The 21,868-nt window shown below is 49.3% G+C and overlaps 1 protein-coding gene across 6 annotated transcripts in view; it reads right to left on the reverse strand.

Moving 5' to 3' along the window:
* GFPT1 (glutamine--fructose-6-phosphate transaminase 1) overlaps nucleotides 1-21,868 on the reverse strand; it is a 51,916-nt gene that overhangs the window by 18,199 nt on the left and 11,849 nt on the right. For 5 of the 6 annotated variants that reach the window (XM_087763081.1, XM_087763080.1, XM_087763083.1 and 2 more), the window contains exons 2-14: nucleotides 19,445-19,552; nucleotides 18,928-19,035; nucleotides 17,414-17,539; nucleotides 16,561-16,619; nucleotides 13,067-13,201; nucleotides 12,013-12,074; nucleotides 11,164-11,243; nucleotides 7,254-7,359; nucleotides 5,855-6,018; nucleotides 5,180-5,275; nucleotides 4,780-4,877; nucleotides 3,528-3,648; nucleotides 1,462-1,619 (exon numbers count right to left, since the gene is read on the reverse strand). In XM_087763081.1, coding sequence (XP_087619207.1) covers nucleotides 1,462-1,619; nucleotides 3,528-3,648; nucleotides 4,780-4,877; nucleotides 5,180-5,275; nucleotides 5,855-6,018; nucleotides 7,254-7,359; nucleotides 11,164-11,243; nucleotides 12,013-12,074; nucleotides 13,067-13,201; nucleotides 16,561-16,619; nucleotides 17,414-17,539; nucleotides 18,928-19,035; nucleotides 19,445-19,552 — 1,421 coding nt within the window. Of the gene's footprint in view, nucleotides 1-1,461; nucleotides 1,620-3,527; nucleotides 3,649-4,779; nucleotides 4,878-5,179; nucleotides 5,276-5,854; nucleotides 6,019-7,253; nucleotides 7,360-11,163; nucleotides 11,244-12,012; nucleotides 12,075-13,066; nucleotides 13,202-16,560; nucleotides 16,620-17,413; nucleotides 17,540-18,927; nucleotides 19,036-19,444; nucleotides 19,553-20,765; nucleotides 20,977-21,868 lie in introns of those variants that run through there. The other variant, XM_087763084.1, reaches the window with a different exon arrangement.

Here is a 21,868-nt window from a genome sequence, read left to right on the forward strand (position 1 = left end):
ATTGTTTTGGGCTGCATTCAAGGAGCACAAAGGCAGCTGAAAAGGTGAGTGACTTCCCACCCCGCTTCTTCAAGAACAGATTCTGAACTCTTCCCCGTGGTAAGGCTCCGTATTTGTCTGAAAGACCGTAGTGACTGGTGTCGCTGACTTTGGGGAAAGGCCATCTGCATAGGCAAGGGAAATCAGTGCTCATGGTAAGGCAATTCTATGCGCAAAAACACGTCGGGCACCGTATCAAACAGCTAGTGCAAAGTCGAGCCTCCGACGTCCTTCTAAGACAAATGTTATGGCATGGTCTGGGGTGCCAGCCTGGGACTGAAGTTGCTTAGAAATAAGATTAAGGTTTGCAGCGTTTCTGTCCCTTCCTAAACACTGATCAAGCCAACTTTCGTGTTGCTATACTGGAGAGGATTTAAATGGCTCTGAAGGAATGCAGAACAGCTTCGGTTAGGCCGACGAGCAGAGTTTGATAGGGAATGCGATCTGCTTTGTTGTGGTGCAGTTGGAGGCTACAAACAGCACCAAAGTCGCACTAACAGCGCTGGGGTGGTTTATGATATGTTCTCAAAATGAAGTTCTGGACAACCTTAGGGTAGAATCTTTTCAAGTTCCTATGTCATATATGCACAACTTCAGTAACTGCCCACATCATCAGAGAGAAATGCCATTTTCCGTTACCTCCAAACTGTAATGTTGGCTACGTGAAAACAACCCAGGGACAAACAACCCATTGAAGAGCTGCTTGTAAGAGACTCGTGAATTTTCCATGATCAAATTCCCCAGTGAACTATTAAACTCAAATGTGGTTTTTGGCTGAATTTATGTAACAGATTGACATCATCTCGCCTCTAAATATAACTAAATCAAAGCAGATTTCACCATGCAGAAGCACTTCATCAAAATGAAATGCAGCAAAGTAAGTTATTTTATACTGTATCACGCGTAGCCAGATGCATCAGCCACAGAGTAATTCTCTTAGGTGGACATAAGTACCGGGTTTCTGTAAAAGACTATTCCCCCATTTGCTGAAAGGATAGTTTTAATATCACACTTTCTTTAGTAAAGCAGTGCCAGGAAGGGCACTTACACGCTGTCCAGCTTTCTATAATCTTGTCTTTTCATTTCCTTTTTCATCTTTAGACCTTAGTTTAAACCTGCACCTCAAGACAAATGATGGCAAAGAGGAGAGAATTCTTGCCTCTAGGGAATCCCTCCCTCTGAGGCCCCCTTGTTTTCAATAGTTAATATTGCTTCCTTAGAACGTCCCTTTGCAAGATACAAGAAAATGAAGAGCGTTGCTGGGCACATGGTCATTAACTACAAAATAATCAACAGCAACCAGCGAAAAGGGAACAGAAAGCATTTAACTGCGGACCCGTGCTATAGCCAGCGCCGTCAGGGAGAGTTTCGGTAACAACAACAACAATAACAATGACTGAGGTCTATAAACTTCTTACTTACCTTGGTACTGGCAACCCCGATCTCTGGTCCTGCGTTGATATGGACTCCACAATCTGTCTCTCGTGATATAGAGCTGCCAACTGTGTTAGTTATTCCCACGGTTAAGGCTCCTCTCTCTTTGCAGTACCGAAGACCCATCAAAGTATCGGCTGTCTCACCTGAAAAGACAGGTAGTGCCAGCGCTGCAGCTCACTGTCGGTTACTGCGGTCACTGCAGGCGGCATTGCGGTGATTTCCCAAAGAGAAGCTCTGGGTTTTGTATTTGCCTGCAAGTTAGAGTCAGTAGTTATTGCAGCCCCAGCACGCTGTGTTTTAACCCTAAAAAGAAGACGGTGAAATCTAGAAAACACAAAACCTAACAATAGTATTTGGTGTGCTGCTATGGCGGGGGGGGGGGGGGGGGGGCGGGGGAAGGCAGTTCAAGTGTATCTATCTTCTTTAACAAAAGCAACCTCCTTCCCCTTCCTGGTTAATAAAAATTCACCTGGGGCGGGGGGGGAATCACGTATTGGGGATAGCGGAAGCGTACAGCGGGTGCAACAGCGTTACGTTACAGCCAGCCTTCGGAGCCCTGCCACCACCTCGCTGCCACTGCAACCCAGGGAACTGTTCGCTGACGGTGTTTACCAACAACACGAGAGCTTGCAAACCCTGTTATCAAAGAGGTTATGTCTAAAACGAATTATCCCTGTTCAAAATTGTCTGTGCAAACACAGGCTGGCTTAGGTTGGACTTCACTTAACACGTTGATCAAAAACTCTTGCTATAAAGAAGCAGAAGTTGGTTTCAATGGACACGATGCGGGGGAAGGAAACCTTGCGGTGATGATCCCAGCAGTGCTGCTTGCGAGCTGAGCTCCAGGGACGGGACTGTGTATTCCATCTAGTGCTACCAGTTTGCTTTTGTCCTAAAAGGACACGCCTCTTGTGAGCACTCCTGCACGCGTAAGGCGACAACAGAGAACAAACCACCCCCAGGTTAGCTCGGTACGCTTCTCCTTCAATACACCGATGCATAAAAACTGCCCTGCATCCTGCGCTACTTAAAGCTAGTCATGCGGCGTGGGAATCGAAGGCTAGGAAAAGAGATTCGTGGGTGGGGGGAACTGAGGTTATCCGAGCTCAGTGTTTCCTTTGGTTTTGTATGGCCTGGTGACCAAGCTCAGGTTCCAGGAAAAATCGTTGTTAGCCTGCCACATCCCACACTTCAGGGGAAAGACGCATCCCCTAGGGTGCCCTCCGTCCTCTTCCCCCTTAGACTGGGACAGCCCAGTTTCAAAGGGGAAGTAGCAGCATCTGCACGTGCATGCCAGAAACCCCGGGAAAGCCTGAATGCTTACATGAGCACCTGCAAAGGGAGGATGTTCTCAATTCCTTGCTACGGAGAAGAAGAAATTGCTACCAAAAGAGGATTTTAACCTATGGAGAAAAAGTACCTACTAGCTTTAGTGTCAAAGCTGGAGATCAGTTACGAAAATCTACAACGGTAAATACAACTAAGAGGAAAAAGCTATTGTAGTTTTGTATTGCAGTCGTCCTTGAAAATATTTTGAATGCGATATACATCACTTCTTTTTTTTTATGCTTAAGTATGTCTTTTATCTCATATTTGATTCCAAGGTGGTTGTATTTTTTGATAGTTGTGTGTACTAGTTTCATTTCTCTTATGGATCTGATCCACCACATAGCTTAGTATTTGGTAGTGCTTTAACTAGAGAACTGAAACTACTCAAAAGAAACTACTGAGCTGCCTTTACCCCGCGCTCACTCGCACTTTTTTTAGTCTGTCGATTGAGGGAACGTTTCCTCGCAGAGAAAGGAAGCAAAACTACTGTTACCGTCTGCAAGACTCGGCTAAACCGAATCACGCACCAGCACGCAGATGGACGGAGGAGAACCACTCTATTTTTTCCCCAGCTCCAGTACGCGCGTGCCAATTCCTTCTCTCGCGCATACCACGCGCAGTCCTCCGGGCAGGCGCGAGAATTTGGCCCTGCTGCCTTTTCCCTCCCAAGCTCGCACTCGCAGGGAAGAGGGGAGTGAGCGGGCGGTAAAGCGTGACCGTACCTGACTGGCTGATGAAAAAGCAAACATCGTCTCTGAAGACAGGGGTGTTTCTGTCCAAGAAGTCGCTGGCCAGTTCAACCATAACGGGTAATTCAGTCAGTTCTTCCAGAACCTGACGGGTCTGGTAAAAGGAGATGTCAGAAAATCGCATGTTATACCTTGTTTAAAAAAACAAGTGTTTGGAGTATAAAAAAGCCTTCTAGTTGCCGCACACTGGAAAATATTACTGTCAAAATACCATGGGAAATTAGTGCTGGATTCTATTTTAATTACTCAGTATACCCAGGCTCAAGTCACAGAGCTACCCCTGCGAAAAGCAACCCTGCTTTTGGCACCCCAAAAAGCCTGTGAGGCCAACTCCTCCCTCACACGTAGGCTGTTCTTAAGCGAGTCTCACTTCTGATATAATTATATATTCTGTAATACGGGGCGTCCTTCTATCGGGCTGTAACTGGTATTACTGAAGAACTCGGAAACCACCACCTGTATCCAGGCCAAGCCAGAAACTTGTTCTGGCTAGTCGATGGATTACTGTTAACATTATCTTACAGAGCTGGCCAAGGTGAACAAAAATTTCCTTTTCTGGTCCTTGTAAACCAGCGAACATAGCCGTGTTTTGCAGCTTTTCTGAGAGAAACCAAAGGGTTCCTCTGTGAAGCTGCAGAGCACTTTTAATTGCAACATTATGGGCCGCCAAGCTGCAACCTAAAAGCGCTTCATCTACAGCCATGGCGTTTGAAGCAATGCTTAGGTCCGACCCTGACGAAACACAATGGCAGGCTGGCTGTACGCACAGCCAGCGCTTCGTACGGTGCCAAGCGGAACCTCTTCACCGTACTGGGCAAGCACAGAGACGTCCCTAAGAGGCACCGTCGCTGTCTGCGTAAAGAGCAAAGGGGGAAATCCTGCCTGGCTCGTGGCAGCCCCCACCTTGCCACAGCATTTGCATTCTGCTCTTGCATTGTCTCTTCCCCTGCCAACTGCCTTTTATGACAGAGCAGGTTTTGTTTTTTAAAGCTTTCCATAGCAAGAGAAGTCACAGGCAACACTTTCAAAGTTCTTCAGCTTTTTATTTCCTACAGCTGTTGCCGGTGAATTGAAAGTCTGCTGTACGCAGCTTTCAAAAGGGTCTTCGTTCATCAGCGTGCACTCGCTCTGTCTTAACCTTAAATCAATCCTTAACCTGCTCGACACACGCAATACTGTGCCCCCTCTAGCTACAGTTCACAAACAGATCGAGACTGACGCTTACCGCAACTCCAGCGTGATAGCTTGTCCCACAAGCAATAAGGATTAAACGACGACACCTCTGAATCTCCTTAATGTGATCCTTCAGCCCACCCAGATTGACTGCAAGCAAGATTCAGAGAGAAAAATTAGGCTGGCCAGGTAGCAGAGATTCTGAAGATCACTGAGGCTAACCCGCAGCACGTTACAGTCTCCATCAACCACTTTGCAAAATAAACATTACAAAAAGTAATCTTGCCACCAGGGCACGTAATTCTGGAGGCGCTCCCTGGGAGACAGGCGCATCCTCTCACACCAGCACGTTTTCATCTCCCACGTCATCACCCACCTCCTCCTCTATAACTACCGTGAATAACTACTAGATACTGAGCTGTGGAAAACAAAGGAGGCTAAATCTCAATTACCAGTGTAGTCATCAAAGTTGACCCTTCCTCTCATTGTATTAACGACAGATTCTGGCTGCTCAAAAATTTCCTTCTGCATAAATGAGCTGAAGTTGCCTATAAAAGAAAGGCAGACACAAACCAAATGAGAACGCTTTCAGTTATCTCCTGGTAATTTACATTTTTCCTCTGTATATAGGGAAAAGCTTGGACCAGAGTCGCTAACAGGCCAGTTACCAGGCAGGGGTTATTAAGATGATATTTCTTTTGCTACCGAAGCATCAGCTCATCATGAGAGCTACAGTCAAGTTAGGAGGTTGAGTCCCCATCCCTGGAGGGATTTAAAAGCCGGGTAGCCGTGGTGCTCGAGGACATGGGTTAGTGGTGGGCTTGGCAGTGCCGGGTTAACGGTTGGACTCGATGATCTTAAGGGTCTTTTCCAACCTTAACGATTCTACAATTCTATAAGTTACTAGAACGTGTCAATGAAGGGCCAGATCTGGAATGGCAAGCCTGCTTGGAAAAAACGGATGCCTCTGAGCAGGAGGCAAAATCCCCAGCCCCCTCTGACCTACTTGGCCCTGCTCTTAACAAGAGATTGGGCCAGATGGCCTCCAGGTCTTTTTCAACCTGACTTGTTCCGTGACTCCAGGGTGGACCTGTGCCTCTACACAGGTGACATCCAAAAGATTTTACCCTTCATGATTTGCTGAAGTTCCATCTGCAGGGTTTGGACGGCACGTCCGGGGTGATCGCCTGCCGTGCGTTTAATCCGGTGGATGGAAAGACGGCCATCGACCACAGCTGCTACATCATCATCTTCAAGGAAAATCACTCTGTTGGTATGCTCAATGACAGCACTATAAAAGCATACACCGTTTGCCATAAGACATTATTCTCCATAGAAAGATGAGGGCCACAGCCCTATTTATAATCCAACATACAGCTTTTGAGTCGAGAAAGTTACTCATTTCAATGGAATTTCTTTTAAAGTAAGAGGAGTACTGTAAAGTACATTTCCACACTGCCAGTATAACTAGATTTTTTCCACCTACCTCATTGTTAATTTCAGCGCCTGCTTTAAGAAGAAGCTATGAATTCCTCAGACAAAGCAGCACGTGCAGCAACGCGATCTAACCGAGCGGAAGTCAGGAAGACAGTACCTTGCCCTAGCACGCAGGGTGCTCAACTACAGGGGCAGGTTCCTGTCTTCTCGTTTCCAGGGATAAGCCACTGTCCCTCCCTGCATCTCATTTTCCATCTGTAAAATTGGGGACAGCTTGGCCACCTGCAAAAGTACTCTGAGATCTGCCTAGAAGCACTCTGAGAATTAGGTACTACTGAGTACCTTCCCTGCCTGCAGTTCACTCGGGGAATGTCAATATTGGAATTACCCCTGGGGTTTAAAGTCCCTGACGAGGCTTTAGTCTGTACTCTCTCGCAGCTGAATGAGGCAAGCTGTACTGAAATCCATCGGCTCCCTGGGCAGGTAGCTTTTGTGCTGACCTTGGGCAAGCCACTGAAACGCTCTCTAAAATCAGAGCACATCAGGGTGTCCTAAGACTCTCTGCAGTGCTCTGACGAGAAGAGCTGCAGAAGCCAACCACAGCAGTATTTTTACGTTTCTGGAACAAGCATTCATTTCCCTAATATAGAGAAAAGCAAAAGTTCTGGTAAGGCTGCTCCCTCCGCTGGAATTAAAGCCACCTTTGATGATAAAGGAATTGCATGTGTGCTGAGACCCCTGGAGAATCAACACAGTTCTCCTGATAATTAGCATCCGTCCTGTTAATTTAGGTCAGTACTCTCAGGTTTCCTATGGCTCACCTCTGCAATCTTCCCAACAGATGTGCTGGAAGAAGGATGACACCACTGTTCCAAAGCCAGTGTACATTTCTTGAACAGAAACTCTCATCTAATCCACCTCTCTCTCAGGGCCGCGTATGGTAACTAGTTACTGTTTGCAAAGTAATGGCCACATAGACTTAATTTACTATCATTCCTACAGGAACCCCAGCCTCCCCATCTCTTGTTCAAGGCCTCAGCTTTAAAGGGCATATTTTTACATACGCTAAAAGATACTGAAAAACATTACCTAGCATCAGAAGCAAAGTAGTACTCCACAGCTTTCTCCTCCACAGGGAAAAGGCAGGTGGTGCTGTCAACGCGAGACAGGTTGCAACTTCCCTTCTTGTCTTTCCCTAGGAGACAGGAGGATCAGGTACCGCGCGGACCGACAAAGCGGGAAGGCGGCTGCAACGCCAGTCTCGACCCGCGGTCCCGAGGCACAGCACCAACATGAAGCACTATTTTCATCGCTGTGTGCGGACACGGTAAATTCAACAGCGACAAGAGAAGAGCAGCATGCTAGCACTCGTATTGTTGTGCCCTTTCTCAATTTACTTGCAAGGGTTTTATGGGCTCTTGAATGAAGTCTGCAAGTGTAATGTTAGTGCAGAGTTTTAAGTTTGGAGGAAAATATCAGTAAAAATTCAACTGAAAGTTTATGTGTGGCTCCACTAGGAGAAGAGAATTCGAGCTGCTTTATGAGCAGTCACATTTACCAACATTTTCCCCATTCAATCTGCCCTGTTTATCGTTTTAAGTTCCTCCTGTGCTTCTGTTTCACTAACTTTCCTGAGGCTTTGAGAAATCGAGCAGGATTGCGCTCTCTCAGTTATTCTCAGCACTGGGGAAATTCTTTCAGAGCTGCCACCTGCGCAGCCCCGCTGCTCCACTGAGCACCGGCAGATGTAACCCAAACCTATTTTTGTCCGCCTGAGCCAACGGGTTCAGACACAGATCAGGAAATACACGATTAAGTACTCGGCGTTGTAGCTCAGCTATCAAATACAACCACCTCGTTCTGATCCAAAAATTGTGGACAAAACACCTACTGCTCGAACAAAAGCATTTGCCAGGCACTGCGCACGGTGTGGTAAGGGGCGGGGGTGGCTTCATCAGCTTATCTAGCAAAACGTGACCATTGCTGACGAACAACAACATTGAAGTTACTCTATTATATATTTATTCCATAAGCTCTAATTTTGTTTCACCTACTGGATACCGATCTGACTCAATGATGTAAGTAGAGATCATGACGTCTAGATTTATACTTCTGTAAGTGAAAACGTAAAGAAAAAATACTGCTTTCACGTTGATACTCAGTAAGAAGGTTCCACTCAGCCAACAATTTAGAGCCCTCCACGTCAGTTATTGGGTCAGTCAATAAGGAAAACGACTCCTTTGTGGCTGAGCTGAGACAGGACAGACCGATTTGTTGTTGAGAAAGGCCAGAGCAAAGGTGTTAGTGGCCGTTCGCCAACAGAAGCACCCATACTTGATCTGAACATGCAAATTTTGTTTCTCGATACAGAACGTTTCCCTGCATTGACTTTATTATGTTGCATTGCTTTCCTGTATTACAGATTCTACACTGAGCTGGAACGTCTTGTTACTGCGTATGTATCTTACCACGGAGCGACCGAAAAGTCACCGTGAGTATTATCAGCCAGTTACGGTTGTTATGTCAACTACGGCTTTGTCCATAGATCGTCCGTGTATCTATGGATAAGCTGGATTGGTGCGCGACAGCACCCACCTCCCATTTCCTAGAATTTAGAAGCAACGCACAAGTAATCTTTTAATCTTTTCCCTTCTAAATCAAAGAATGGAGACATCACGGAGAATTAACACAGGTATAGTAAAAACTGGGGGGGGGGGGGGGGGGGGGGGGGGTTCAGTATGTTTTGATACCACCTCGCTCTCCACTGTGACGATCCCAAGCATATGGCAGTTCTGCAAAGGTGCTACAGCACGGAGTAACACAGCTGCTGCTGAATAGATTCTTCCATCCTTGCTTGAGCAGCACTAAAGTTTTGATTTCTGTAAGAGGTGTTTTCAGATGACAGCACGATACAACCAACGAACAATGATTATAGTCACAGATACTCGAATCCCTATTTCATATGGTCCATTTTTCAGAAAAGCCTCAGTGCCTCTGAAAGCCGAGGGGCTTTGGTTCTTAAAGCCCCTGGGAATGAAGCTGACTTCAGAATGCTACTCTGAACGCTTCGCGCTGACTTAGCAGATACATTTGGTAAAAAGAAACCAAACCTCCCTAATGTTTGGATTCAGGTAAACCAGCTCCTGCCAGAGAACAAGCATAGTTCACCTTTCAACAAACTGGGGTTTGTTTCTCCTCCGGCAAAAGCAGGCAGATTTCGCCCATGGCGCCGTCGGTGCCCGAGGCTGGAATCCCAGTCATTTACAGCAGCTAAGAGCCAGATCCTCTCCTCGGATAGAACAGCGCTCTCCTGCTTCGGATGTGAACTTAGTTCATCACATCCCGTAGGACGGGTTAGCCTTTAGAAAAAGCAAGTACTTAATGTGAATTAGAAGTGGTTCGCCCTGGTAAGCGAGCAAAGGGAAGCGAGTTCCAGCCTCAGGCCAGCCTTGCTGCTTCTACCAGAAGCTGCAAAACTCAGATCCACACTGCGATCGGAGGGAGGACGTAGCTCTGGCAATCTGGACTCCAGGAGGAATTCTGGGGAATGTCTGCATTAGGATTATTAGCAGCCTCCTTAACAGGGTTTCGCTCTTCTGTTTTGGGGGGGGGGGGGGGGGGTGTTTAAGGTAATTTACCGTTTCCTTCTGTAATCAGCGCCGCAGGGAGCACGCAGCACAACCTGCACTAAGTCATCGATTTTGCGGATACGCTGAGCGTGATGTCAGAATATTTGAAACGGGATGGGTGGACTGATGGGCGGGTTTTCCTCTGTGTTGCTCATGGTGTTTCTGACCAAGACGGAATTCTGATTATCCCATTTGTTTCACTACACTGCATGGAAAGCAATAGCCACATAGTAAAGAGGCAATGCATATTTGTCTCATTTATGATTCCTCTCCTAAGGAACTGGAGGATTTGTCTGAAATTTCAGGTATTAGATTGTCTCTGGTAGGCACCTTCCTCCATTCTTATGGATATTCCATCAAAAGAATGATCCATAGATTGTACAGCTGGAAGTGTAATTGGAAAAAAACAAAACAAAACAAACTTCAGATAATGAGTGGGGAAACAAAGCGTTACATACATACATTAAGGATTACTGCTAATTACCCAACATCAGCCAAGAGCGAAGACGGACAAAGCTTACGGGGCCTGGTTCTTACGTTACACTGCAGCAAGCTGTCGTTAGCAGCTCCGTTAGGAAGCAGTACGACGCACTGCGACAGTAAGTCCTTTGGGTCGCTGCAGTGCTTAGGGAACGAGTCCAGCGCCCGGTAACTGAACGGGTTCAGACCCCTCTGACAACGGTAAGTTACGGGACAATTCTTAGCCACTTTTCATTTTCAAGGGTGCAACTACGCATCTACAGTGGTAAAACACACGCGTGAGGGAAAGATGGACGGACAGCGGAAATATAGGTTGCCACACAAACGGTAACAGCATTCTGCTTTTTAAAAATGACGTTGCGGGGGCGGGGGAAAGGTCTGTGATAGTGAAAAGCCTATAGCCTTCAACACACGGCCATTTTTCTTTTTGAAAACAACCAAGTCCATGAATGCCACAACTTGCCACACACAAAGGATCAACTTCAGTATCTAAGTTTACCTATACTGTTAACTTTACTATACTGAACTATTCTGTTCTATTTTATTCTATTCTACTCCATTAAGACGTGTTTTCCTTGCAACCACTGGACATTAAAGCTTTGGTTATAAAAGCAGAGGTCAGTTCTGCCGGTGTATGGGCAGACACCAGGGAGCAAAAGTACGTCCTTCAGCCGACTACCTTGAGGTATATGGCAGTATAGCACGTGGTTAAAAACTTTCTTAAAAAAAAAAAAAAAAGTCTCTTTTTTATAACGGTTTAATTTACAGACGAAAGTTTAAAAGTGTAACATGTATCCCAGAGCACACAACTGGGTGTGAAACTCTCTGCTTGTACATTGGTCTGAGCGTGACCGAACGCGGCCGCTGCGGGGAGGGGTGCTCGCACTTACCCGTCCGGTAGAGGATCGGGATGTGGTCGGTGGAGAGCTTGTGCTCGCTGCGCACTCCTATTAGCAGGGGGCTGCCTCGCCTGCAAGGAGACACCGAGTTACAACCCTCAGCACCCAAAGACTCGTCACCCTGACATCCAACCTGAAGGGACTGTTGTTCTCCAGCACAGCAACCGAACTGAACTGAAGAAGAGCGAGCTCCTCCCAGATAAGCTGTTAGTGCTGCAAAGACACAGCGAAAGAATCTCTGAATAAACACACCGCATGGACGTGAGGAATCCGTCTCAAGTGTAGCGGAAACCTTGCAAGAGTAACTCCAATCCCATGGACGCCCGAACCAGGAACACAGCGGCTGTCGCTCGCCGGACACATCTACAAACAGCTATCGGCACCGAAATTCAAAACCCGTGCTAGGCACAGGGCTGGTTAAACCAACCCGACCGATGCTGACGTTTAAAGGTGGAGCAGAAAACCTGAACGCCAGGCTGGCCCAGCTTCAGCTCCAACGGAGGACTTGCCCAAATGCTGCCACAAAGGCACAGACAAAGGAAGAGAGAAAACCATCTCCTTCCAAAGCTCTCACAGCCTGAGTCTACAAAAAAAGCTGTTCCAGACCAGTCGTGATACAAGTGGTCGCTAAGAAATTTTCGAAATATTTTTGGGGAATTTTCTGTTACGATCAATAGAAAACAAGACAAAGGAAATGAAAAACAGCAGCCACGCTCACCCCAACATATGCAGCACAATGGGAACAACCACCTCTACTCCCATCATCTCCTAACTTGCGGGGGACAAAGAAAGTGACGTTTAGGGTGCAACAAGAACGCTCCTCCCCACGGCAACGCTTACCTGGTACCGACCGCTTGCCCAGGATAATGAACGCTTTTGAACACCAGGGCGAAAGCACCTTCCTGGAACAAGAGAAATACAAACCGGTTATCCGTTCACTTGAGGCCTGGGCCACCATTTCAGGAATCGCAGCACATGAACTGCACCCGTTTCTGCAAACGAGTAAGCGATAGCGAGCAGGCGGCTTCACAGCTGTCTTCAGAGCCACCAAAAGCTCCAGGCACCTCGGTCTGGAAGGGCGTCCCTCCCCTGGGCCCGGGGAGCTCATCCTCAACCACTTAAGGAGCCGTCTGAACTTCCAGACGGACGCTGCGCTTGGACATCCCTGGCTGCCCACGCAAACGCTCCTGCGCTAGCGCATAGTGCAACAAGGGGGTTACAAAGGCAAAGACCCGGTGAAAGGTGTGCCAAAACTTCGGGGTGTTTGCTCAGGTGCGGTGCCACCGATCATCCAGGTGAGCCACAGCGATCCGCCAGCAAAACGTGCTCTTGGACTACTGCTACTACAGCTCCTGCCAGGCAAATCCCTGCACAACTGCCTCCTGAGCAAGGTGCTCTCGGACGAGGGGTGAATTGCAGACGGATCCTGTTCCCGTGCAAGAACGGACACGCGGAACCACGGGCTATGCAGCGAAGCTCCCACAAGGGGTCAGCGTCTCTTCCCGATGGAGGCCCTGGACAAGATTTGAAGCACGGACTGACTTTCGCTCTGTCCTGCGCCGGCTCCCACCCCCGCTCGCCACCCAACGCACCAGGGACCGGCTGCCTCGAGACGCCATTGCGCCCCAAACTGTAGACGTTTTTCACATGATTATTGACTGATGTTGAAGAAAAGCGAATGTATGTCTGAGATAAGCTGTCAGGAAAGACAAAAACGCTCCTTAGCGTGTGCCGCAGAACGTCCTGTGGCAGTCTGGCACAGGCGCGGTGCTGCACCGGCCAGGTTACCCTGAGCAATACTGGAGTACGGGGGGGGGTGGGGGTGGGGTGGGTGGGGGGTGGGAGTGTCCCCGTCTGTCCCGGTGTCCCCCCCGCGCCCCGCTCCCAGCATTACCAGCTGCTGGATGACCCTCTCCACCAGGGTGGTGAAGCTGATGTCGTCGCTGTCCCGGTTGTCGTACATGTACTTGACCAGCTTGGCGATGCTCTCCGTGTCCGTCTCCGACTCGAAGTCGTAGCCCTTGCTCTCCTGCAGTGACAGCACCCGTTGGGTCACCGGCCCTCTGCCTTCCCTTTCCCTTTTCCTTCCTTTCCCTCCTCCCTTTTTCCTTCCTTTGTTCCCGCATTTCCTTTTCCTTCCTTTTTTCCTGCCTTTCCTTTTTTCCTTCTTTTATTCCTCCCTTTCCTTTCTTCTGCTTTTAACTTTTTCCTTCCCTTTTTCTCATGCCTTTCCTTTCCTTTTCTCCTGCCTTCCTCCCCACTTTTCTTTTTTCCTTGTTTTTTTCTTCTTGCCTTTCCTTTTTTCCTTCCTCTTTTTCCAGCCTTCCCTCCTGCCCTTCCTCTTCTTCCTTGCCTTTCCTTTTAACTCCCTTCACACTTTGCTTTCTTTCATCCTTTCCTGCCTCCCCTCTTCCTTCCTTTTCTCCTTGCTTTTCCTTTTATCCTTCCTTTTCCTTTCCTGCCTTTCCTTGCTTTAGCATTCCATACTGCATTTCCTCTTCCTTTTTTCCCCTTTTTCCATCCTTCCCTCTTGCCTTGCCGCTTCCTTTTTCCTTTCTTACCTTTCCTTTCTCCACCCATCCTTCCCTCCTCCTCCCTTCCTACTTCGCTTTCATCCTTTCCTGCATTCATCTTTCCTCTTCCTTCCTTCCTACTTTCACCCTTCTTTCCCACCTTTCCTCTGCCTTTTTCTTCTCCTCTTTCCTGCCTTTTTTCTCCTTCCTACATCCTTTTCCTTTCCGTCTCTCCTTCCTTCCAGCCTTCCCTCTCTTCCTTCTTTCCTTCCCTTCCTATTCCTTTCCTTTTTCCTTCCCTGTCTTTTCCCCTCTCTCTTCTCCCCTGCCTTTCCTCTCTTCTTTTCTGCCTTTCCTTTTTTCTTTCTTTTCCTGCCTTTTTCCTTCCTTCCTCTGTAACTTTCTTTCACCCTTCTTTCCTGCCTTTCCTTTTCCCTCCGGCCTTTCCCTTTCCTTCATTTCCCTGCCCTCCTGTTCACTTCCCGTCCCTTCCATCCCTCCTCCACCCGCACCTCCTCCCTTTTCCTCCCCTTCCCCCCCGCCGCCCCGCTCCCTTAGCGCGGTGAGCAGCTGGGCGAGCGAGGATGAGCGTGCGCGCCAGTAGAAAAGCGCGGACGGAAGAGCACGCGTGCAAGCGGGGGAGAGCGAGAGTGCACGAGCGCGAGGGTACGAGAGGGAGTGCAGGTGGGGGAACAAGTGTGAGCGCACGCGGGTGCAAGCGGGGGCGAATGCCAGAGTGCGCGTGTGCGTGCAAAAGCGTGCGAGCGCAAAAGGGAGGGGGAGCATGTGCGAGTGCGAGAGGGATGGGAACGCAAGTGGGGGAGCGAGCGCTGAGCGAGCGTGCCCAGTGCGAGGATGAGTGCGAGTACAAGTGGAGAAGCGAGTGGGGTGTGTGCAAGATGGAGAGCGCAAGAACGCGCAAGTGGAAAGCGAGTGTGAGACGTGAGCGCGACTGGGGGAGTCAGTCCGAGCGCGAGCGGGGAGCAGGTGCTCTCGTGTGAGCTGGGAGGGCACGCGTGACTACGCTGGGGCGCGAGCGGAGGAGCGAGTGTGAGCGCAGGCGTGAGCGAGCGGGGGAGCGCGAGTGCAAGACTGAGCGGGAGGAGAGCGGGGGACGAGCGGCTCCACGTGCAAGGGGTGGCGTGAGTGTGGGAGGGAGACAAGGGGGGCGCAAGGGAGCGGGAGAGGGGGCAGGAGTGGGAGAACGAGGGAGCGGGAATGCGGGTGGGGGTGAGTGGAGGCGGGAGCGGGGGAGTGTAAGGAGGGAGTGCGAGTGTGAGGTACGAGTGGGAGAGGGAGGAGGCGTGAGTGTGAGTAAGGGAGTGAATGAATGTGGAATGAGTGGGGGAGCAGGAGAGCGAGTGTGAGGAACACAAGGGCGGCATGTGGGTGAGTGGGAGAGTGAAGAGGGCGAGTGTGAGTGGGGAATGGAGTAGTGAAGGGGGGAGTGAGGAGAAGCGTGAGTGGGAGGGTGAGTGGGAGTGGGAGGGTGAGTAGAGGAGTGAGGAGTGCGAGTCGTGGGTGCAAGCAGGAGAGCAAGTGTGAGAACGTGAGTGAGGGAACGAGCGGGGTGAGTCTGAGTGGGGGAGTGAGCGGGGGAGTGTGAGTGGTGGCATGAGAAGGTTGAGTGTGAGTGGTGGCATGAGTGGAAGGTTAAGTGGGGGGTGAGTGCAAGAATGTGAATGGGGTGGGGAGTGGGGAGGGACGGCGAGTGGGAAGTGAGAGGGGTGGAGGGTGAGGGTGAGTGGAGGAGGGCGAGGGGGAGGGTTAGTGGGGGCACAGGGGCACGTGAGTGGGGGGTGTGAGCAGAGGAGTAAACCGAGTGTGAGAATGTGAGTGGGGGAACAGGGTAGTGAGTGGGGAGTGTGAGTGGAGCGAGGAGTGGGAGAGTGAGTGTGAGAGTAGAGTGGGGAATGGGGCAAGTGAGTGGGGAGTAGGAGTGGGAGGGTGAGTGGGGGAGTGTGTGAGTGGGAGAGTGGGAAGTGTGATCCAAGGAGAGCAACGGATGTGAGGTGAGCCAGGGAGTGAGTGTGAGTGAACATGAGTGGGGGAATGGGCGAGCGCGGGGTGGACTGTGAGTGGGGGAATGGAAGGAGCAAGAGGGAGTGTGGGGGTATGAGGGGGGAACAAGGCAGCGAGTGGGGATGTGAGTGAAGGGAGTGTGTGCGAAGTGGCAGTGTGAGTAGGTGAGGGAGGGAGTGGGGGGTGAGAGCAAAGGAATGCGTGAGAACGGAGTGGGAAAGCGAGAAGGGGAGTGTGAGTGGGGGCGTGCGCATGAACAGGGGAGCGAGTGTGCGAATATGAGTGGGGGAACGGGGCAGTGAGTGGGGAGTGAGGAAGAGTGAACGGGGGGGTGAGTGTGACTGGATGAGTGTGAGTGGGGGAGGGAAAGGGAGTGAGTGGAATAATGAGGGGCGTGTGAGTGGGGGAGTGTGAACACTATGAGAATGTGAGTGGGGGAGCGTAAGTGTGAGTGGGGAACAAGTGGGGGAGTGGGAGTTTAAGTGGGTGAGTGCAAGTAGGGGAGTGGGAGAACAAGAGTGGGAGTGCGAATGGAGGGGGTGAGTGTGGGTGGGTGACTGTGAGTGAGCGGGGGAGTATAAGTGAAGGAGTGTGAGAGTATAAGTGAGGGAGTGTGAATGGAGAGTGCGTGGGGGCGGAGAGAGGAGGGTGAGTGGGAAAGTGAGTGTGAGTGGGGCCGTGAGGGAGCGGGGGGAAAGTTTAAGTTGGGGAGCGTGAGTGGGAAAGCGAGTGTGAGAATGCAAGCGGGGCACTGCGTGGGGAATGTGTGAGAGCAAAAGGGAGTGGAGCGAGGGAGTGAGTGGGCGAGTGTGAGTAGGGGAGCGAGTGTCACACACACACACACATCACTCACCAGGAATTTCCGCAGGTCTTTGTAGTTGGTGATGATGCCGTTGTGGATGACGATGAACTCTGGGGACAGAGGAACAGCCCTGCTCAGCCCCAGGCCAGCCCCCCGCCGTGCAACACAGACAGCAGAGACCACAGAACCTCACAGTGTGGAAAGCCGTACTTGGCAGAATAACGAGCCGAGTTTCAGCTCCTGGTGTGATGTCCTTGCTCTGCCCCATTTGCCGTGGCTGGTAGCGGCAGAGGACAACAATGACCCGGGTGGGACTAGGGCTACCGAGATCCTGCAGCGTTTCTGGAGGCACTCAAGTGCTTGGCCGTTCCCAGCCTGCTGGGAGCAATTAAGCACCGCGCTCCTCCTGCCAGCTCGCCGGTGCTGCTCCTCGGGCGGCTGCACCGAACGCTAATCAAGCTGCACACTGCAGCAGCACAGAGACCACCCCCCTTCCATACAGTGGTGATTATGAAAAAAACATAAATAAATGGGGGGAAAAAAAGTACACAAAATTCCATTCCAAAGAGCAGCTGTGAAAATTCTTACCATCCTGTTTCATTCTGCGTCTACCTCCTCCTTGCACTGTGCCCGTGCACCCACCGAACCTCTGGGCACTAATCCCAGCCCCTCCCGAGATCATTCACGGCTGCCAGCGTACCCTGGGGCCAGAAATCAAGTCCAAACCTCTCTGGCTTCGGCTTCGCAGCAACTGGGCTCGGCATCGTGGGCTGCAATAAACCCGCTGCCCCGGGTCCCGCCACCCCTCCCTGCGACACAGCAGGCACCGGGGACGGCAGCCAGCTTTTCCAGAGGCTCCAGGACCCGCCGAGGAGCGCGCGGCTCCTCACGCGAGCACACTCACCGTTGTTTTTATCGGAGCGTTGCGGGTGGCTGTTGATAGGGCTGGGCTCGCCGTGGGTAGCCCAACGGGTATGGGCGATTCCAAGGTGTACATCAAACTCGATGTCGAGGTCCATGTCCTGTTGCTCTGCAGCAGAAGCAGAAGTTTTCAGTACTGAGGGGCTGTCCCTACCCCAAAGTCAAGGTGGGAGTCCCACCAGGCGCCCAGGGTCCCCAGGACAGCAATGCTGGCAGGGAAACGGGATCAGCAAATCCAACAAGACACCAAGCGTCTTTTCAGGGGATTCAGAATGCGGATGCACACAAGCAACCTCCCTGCGTTCCTCACCCCGCCAAAATAAAAACCAACTTTTAAGAAAGAATCCAACCTTAATTTCTCTCTCTGGGGTGCACCTTGCCCTCCTGTCGCCTCCCGTACGCTGTCAGCTGTGACCGAACCAGCCCATTTCACGGTTACGTACCACTACGGTTAGGATATTCATCCCTAACCCTTGTCTCTAGGAAGCATACCATTAACTTTAATATTTCTTTGAGAAAAAAGATTCCTTTTGTTCCACAAGTGTCTCCACAATCTCTTTAAAACTGTGTATCCTGCAGTTTTCTTGAGCAGGCAAACATTTCTTCAGAAACATTTTGTGTATCTTCTGTTTCTGTAATGCACATACCACCTCGCCTGGCCTCTTCAGCTCCTGGTTCTCTCTACACTAAGGTTAGATCTACCCGCCCTCCTTTTGGATAAACAGCACTCTGCACGGGGAGGGGAACACTCGCGTGGGTTAAGAAAAGCTACGCTACAACAACAGAGCAGCTCTTGAATGCAAACTAGAGATCCTGACTCCTCCGAAAAGCATCCTCCCACTCTCACCCAGCTTACCTGCATTCCACACCCAACAACTTTGCGTTTCTTTGCGTTCTGCACAGATTTAATGAACTTAACCTCTAAATGAAGGGACGTAAGGAGGCAGAAACAGGCGCAGAAGACCGCGCGCTCTGCGTTCTCATCAAGTTGCCAGTTACACGCACACGAGTGCTTTCCTGAAGCCAGCTGCTCAGCCCATCGCTACTCGGATGGACAGCTTTAGCTGGGACAAGCACTACGTATGAAAATTTAAAATTCAACTGATGCAGTGTTTAGAGCATTTCTCTTTTTTGCCCAAGCTCCAGGTCTCTGATAATTACCTCCCCGTAATTCCCCTTTCCCCAGTTTAAGGAACTTTTTGTTTGGGTTTTTTTCCATCTGTTCTCTAAAATGTGTTTCGGGTCTATTTTATTTTAATAGGATGTGATTCATTCATCTTGAGAAATCAGGACTTCTCTGTAACTTCATGACAACGTCCACAGGATCACCGGGTTCTTCACAGCACACGTGTAAGCGCTTACACCTCTGGCACTTGATAGGCGGTTATTTGGAAATACAGTGTTTCTGGGTAAAACGGGGGATATCCAAAACGCAAATGAGATGAGAGGACATTTCAAGGAAGGAGAGCCGGCAAAGAACGAAAGGGAAGTACATACTGTGAACCTCTTCGTCCAGAGCCTTCACCTTCCCCTTCTGTTTGATAAGCTGGATTTTGCAAGCATTAGCTTCCCAGTCTTTGTCGTTTCCGCCATCGATTCCCACACCTAGGCACCGCCACGGAATATGAAGAAAGAGTGTGAAGTGCAGAAAGTATATTATGGTATTTTATGTAAACAAATACTGCTCTTCTTTGTTTGTTTGTTTTTTACAGTGCTCTTTCTCCCCCCGGCCGACCCTCCAGATAAAGGCAAGAAACCCCTCAGATCAGAAGTGAGTTTTCCCTTTGTCACCTTGTAGGTGCTTGTTTTTAAAGCCTTAGATAACAGGCAGCAAGAAAGTTATAGAAATCTGTACACTGAAAGTTAATCCAAACCTCTGACCACATGATCACAGGCACATTCAATTTGTTTCAGCTTTCTTCAAGAGCAGAAGACAGTAGAAACCATTCACAAACACACTGCAAAAATCATCGTTTATAAGCCCAAATTCAAAAAATTGCTCAGGGAGAGCTACCTGCAGAATCATAGCCTCTGTACTCCAGCCGCTGGAGCCCTTTGATAAGGGTCTCCAGGATCTCCCGTCTTGTCCGGGGAACATGGTAGTTCAGGTAAGCGAAGATGCCTGTATGGGGAAAAGGAGCATAACCTTATAACAAAATCACAGCTGAGGAAACCCCGTATGTGCCATCCACTTAGTACGTGCGCCAAGTTAAAACGCAAACGGGCCTTCGGACCGAGAACCCCCTGCAGGAAGGTGCCGCTGCGTTTGCAGCTTCTCCCTACCCCACCTGAGGGCCAACGGAGAAGATGTCACCAACGTTTCAGAGATCAAAACTAAGCACAAAATGCCAGCGTCCTTCTCATGACACTGACAGCAACTACACAGGAGAAGCCTGGGCGTGATGGCAGAAAAAATTTCCACGTGAGCTGGACCTACACGACAGAACGAGCTCTCAGGAGACAATGCAGTCGACGGGAAACTAACCACTCCAGATGAAAAATTCAAGGTTCCCTACCACTGAGCTTTGCATGCTGAAGAACCACCTTTGAAGGGGATTCTTCCTTGAAGAGCTTTCTCTAAGTTCCTCCCACAGACTCACTGAGAAGGAAAAAAAAAAAAAAAAAAAAATAAATCATTTAACTCATGCAAACTAGCACCCTCAAACTAATGGAGCTATTTTTCCTGTAGGTTGCAAAGAAGATAAATTTTTGCTTCTATTTTTAAGCAATGATGGGGACACACAAATTCCTACATCTCTAATGCCAACTATGGCTCTATTTCAGAAATATTTCCTTCGGTGCCACCATGAAGCAGTAGCATGAGAAGACATTTACAGGATGCCACAAATAGCTGTGCTCGAAATCTACCGTTTCACCCCATCTAACATTCTAAAGGAGAAAAATATCTGCATGGAATAAAAGCAAGACAGGTTTCACACAAACATCCCTATATGTAAGCGGCTGGTAATTCAGGGCTTGTCATCTGAGAAACTTTATCAAAACCTCTTGAGGAGAACGGAGCTCAGTCGCACGCACACAAAAACAAAGTCCTTTTAAAGGCATCCCAGATCTTTTCTTTCTTCCCGACAGTGCTGCCATACAGCCTGCCTCACAGTTCCCAAACTTGTGTTCATGCAAAAAATTTTACTCCCAAGATGACTTTTGGAACATATACGTGTTTACACACAGATTATTTTAAAGAACGTTTGAAAAACTGCATTCTTAAGCTGTTTGTGTTCTGGAATTAAACTAAATAATTCAAAGCCTTCTGATGCCTTAATTTAGTTAACAAGTAGAAATATGGGCTATTCAGAGTTGATGGATGCACTGCATACCACAGGGCAAAGCGCTGACACATTTACAAGGGACTTTTTAGCCTGAGCAGGGACGACGAGGTCGTACGCAGCCATGCACCGTTCTGACGCTCTCCCATTCCTTCTCCCTTTCCGCGGACTTCGGCTGCAGGTCTCGGGAGAAGTTTGTCATAAGCTTCATCTGCCCATTCCCAAAGCACCGGCATTGCAAATTACATCTCCCTGCAGTTCTGCTGCAAAAAGAGCATACCGTGTCTCGCTTATTTTCTTCCACATTGCTAGAAAAAATTAGATGCACGTTCTATTATTCCTCTTTCTTAAACCACCTAGTCAGATGAAGAAAAAAAAAATAATAAAAGGAGCTTTTTACTTGGTTTCTTTTGCTTCTACCTTAATTTCCCCCAAACCCAAAGCCTTTTCCGATAACCGCTTGTAAGACTATCAGGACCAAGTTTATAAAAATTTGCAGTTTCACTTCCATTGCTCCTGACATCCCAAACCAATCACGCACGCAGGCCTGCTGCTGCCATCTCCTGATGGCATTTTTTCAACTCCAACGTTGGTTCCAGTAACTACAGGGACAGGGCGAGGTCCTCCTCCACAAACCTCCGATTCACAGCTAAAAGCTCAACAGATAATAAACCACTAACAGCAGCTAACAGCCTCTGCTGTATTTCAAAAGCCTCCTCTGAAGGATACTTCCCCCACGCTCTCAATCTCCAAACCCTCCTCCCCACCCTTCTGGCAAAAAAAAAGTTTTCCAATTTGGGATACTTAGTTCACTCCGTTTCTAAAAACTGCATTCTTCAGGCAAACAGCAACCTCCCTGTTTACAAGTGAACTGACTCCAAATAGCTGTCATGCCTGCTGAAGGACGGCACATTTCAGCCGAAAATCCTTTAAATGGCTTCCAGGTCTTACACCAGGAGTACAAAGCAGACTGCTTTATTAGCAGGCAGCTGGAAAAGCCCCTCTCTCCATATTTACCAGAAACCTCCCGAACAGCCGCCCAAAGCAGTGGTAGCATTACACATAAAAATAATGAGTATGTCCCACAAAGCAGAGAAAACAAGCACACGAGATGTCTTTAAAAAGGCACACTGGGCTCCAGCAGTTCCTGACAT

The sequence above is a fragment of the Nipponia nippon genome, unplaced genomic scaffold, assembly GCF_047370975.1.
Source record: "Nipponia nippon isolate SJK-2023a ecotype South Korea unplaced genomic scaffold, ASM4737097v1 scaffold_27, whole genome shotgun sequence".
Classification (NCBI taxonomy): Eukaryota; Metazoa; Chordata; class Aves; order Pelecaniformes; family Threskiornithidae; genus Nipponia; species Nipponia nippon.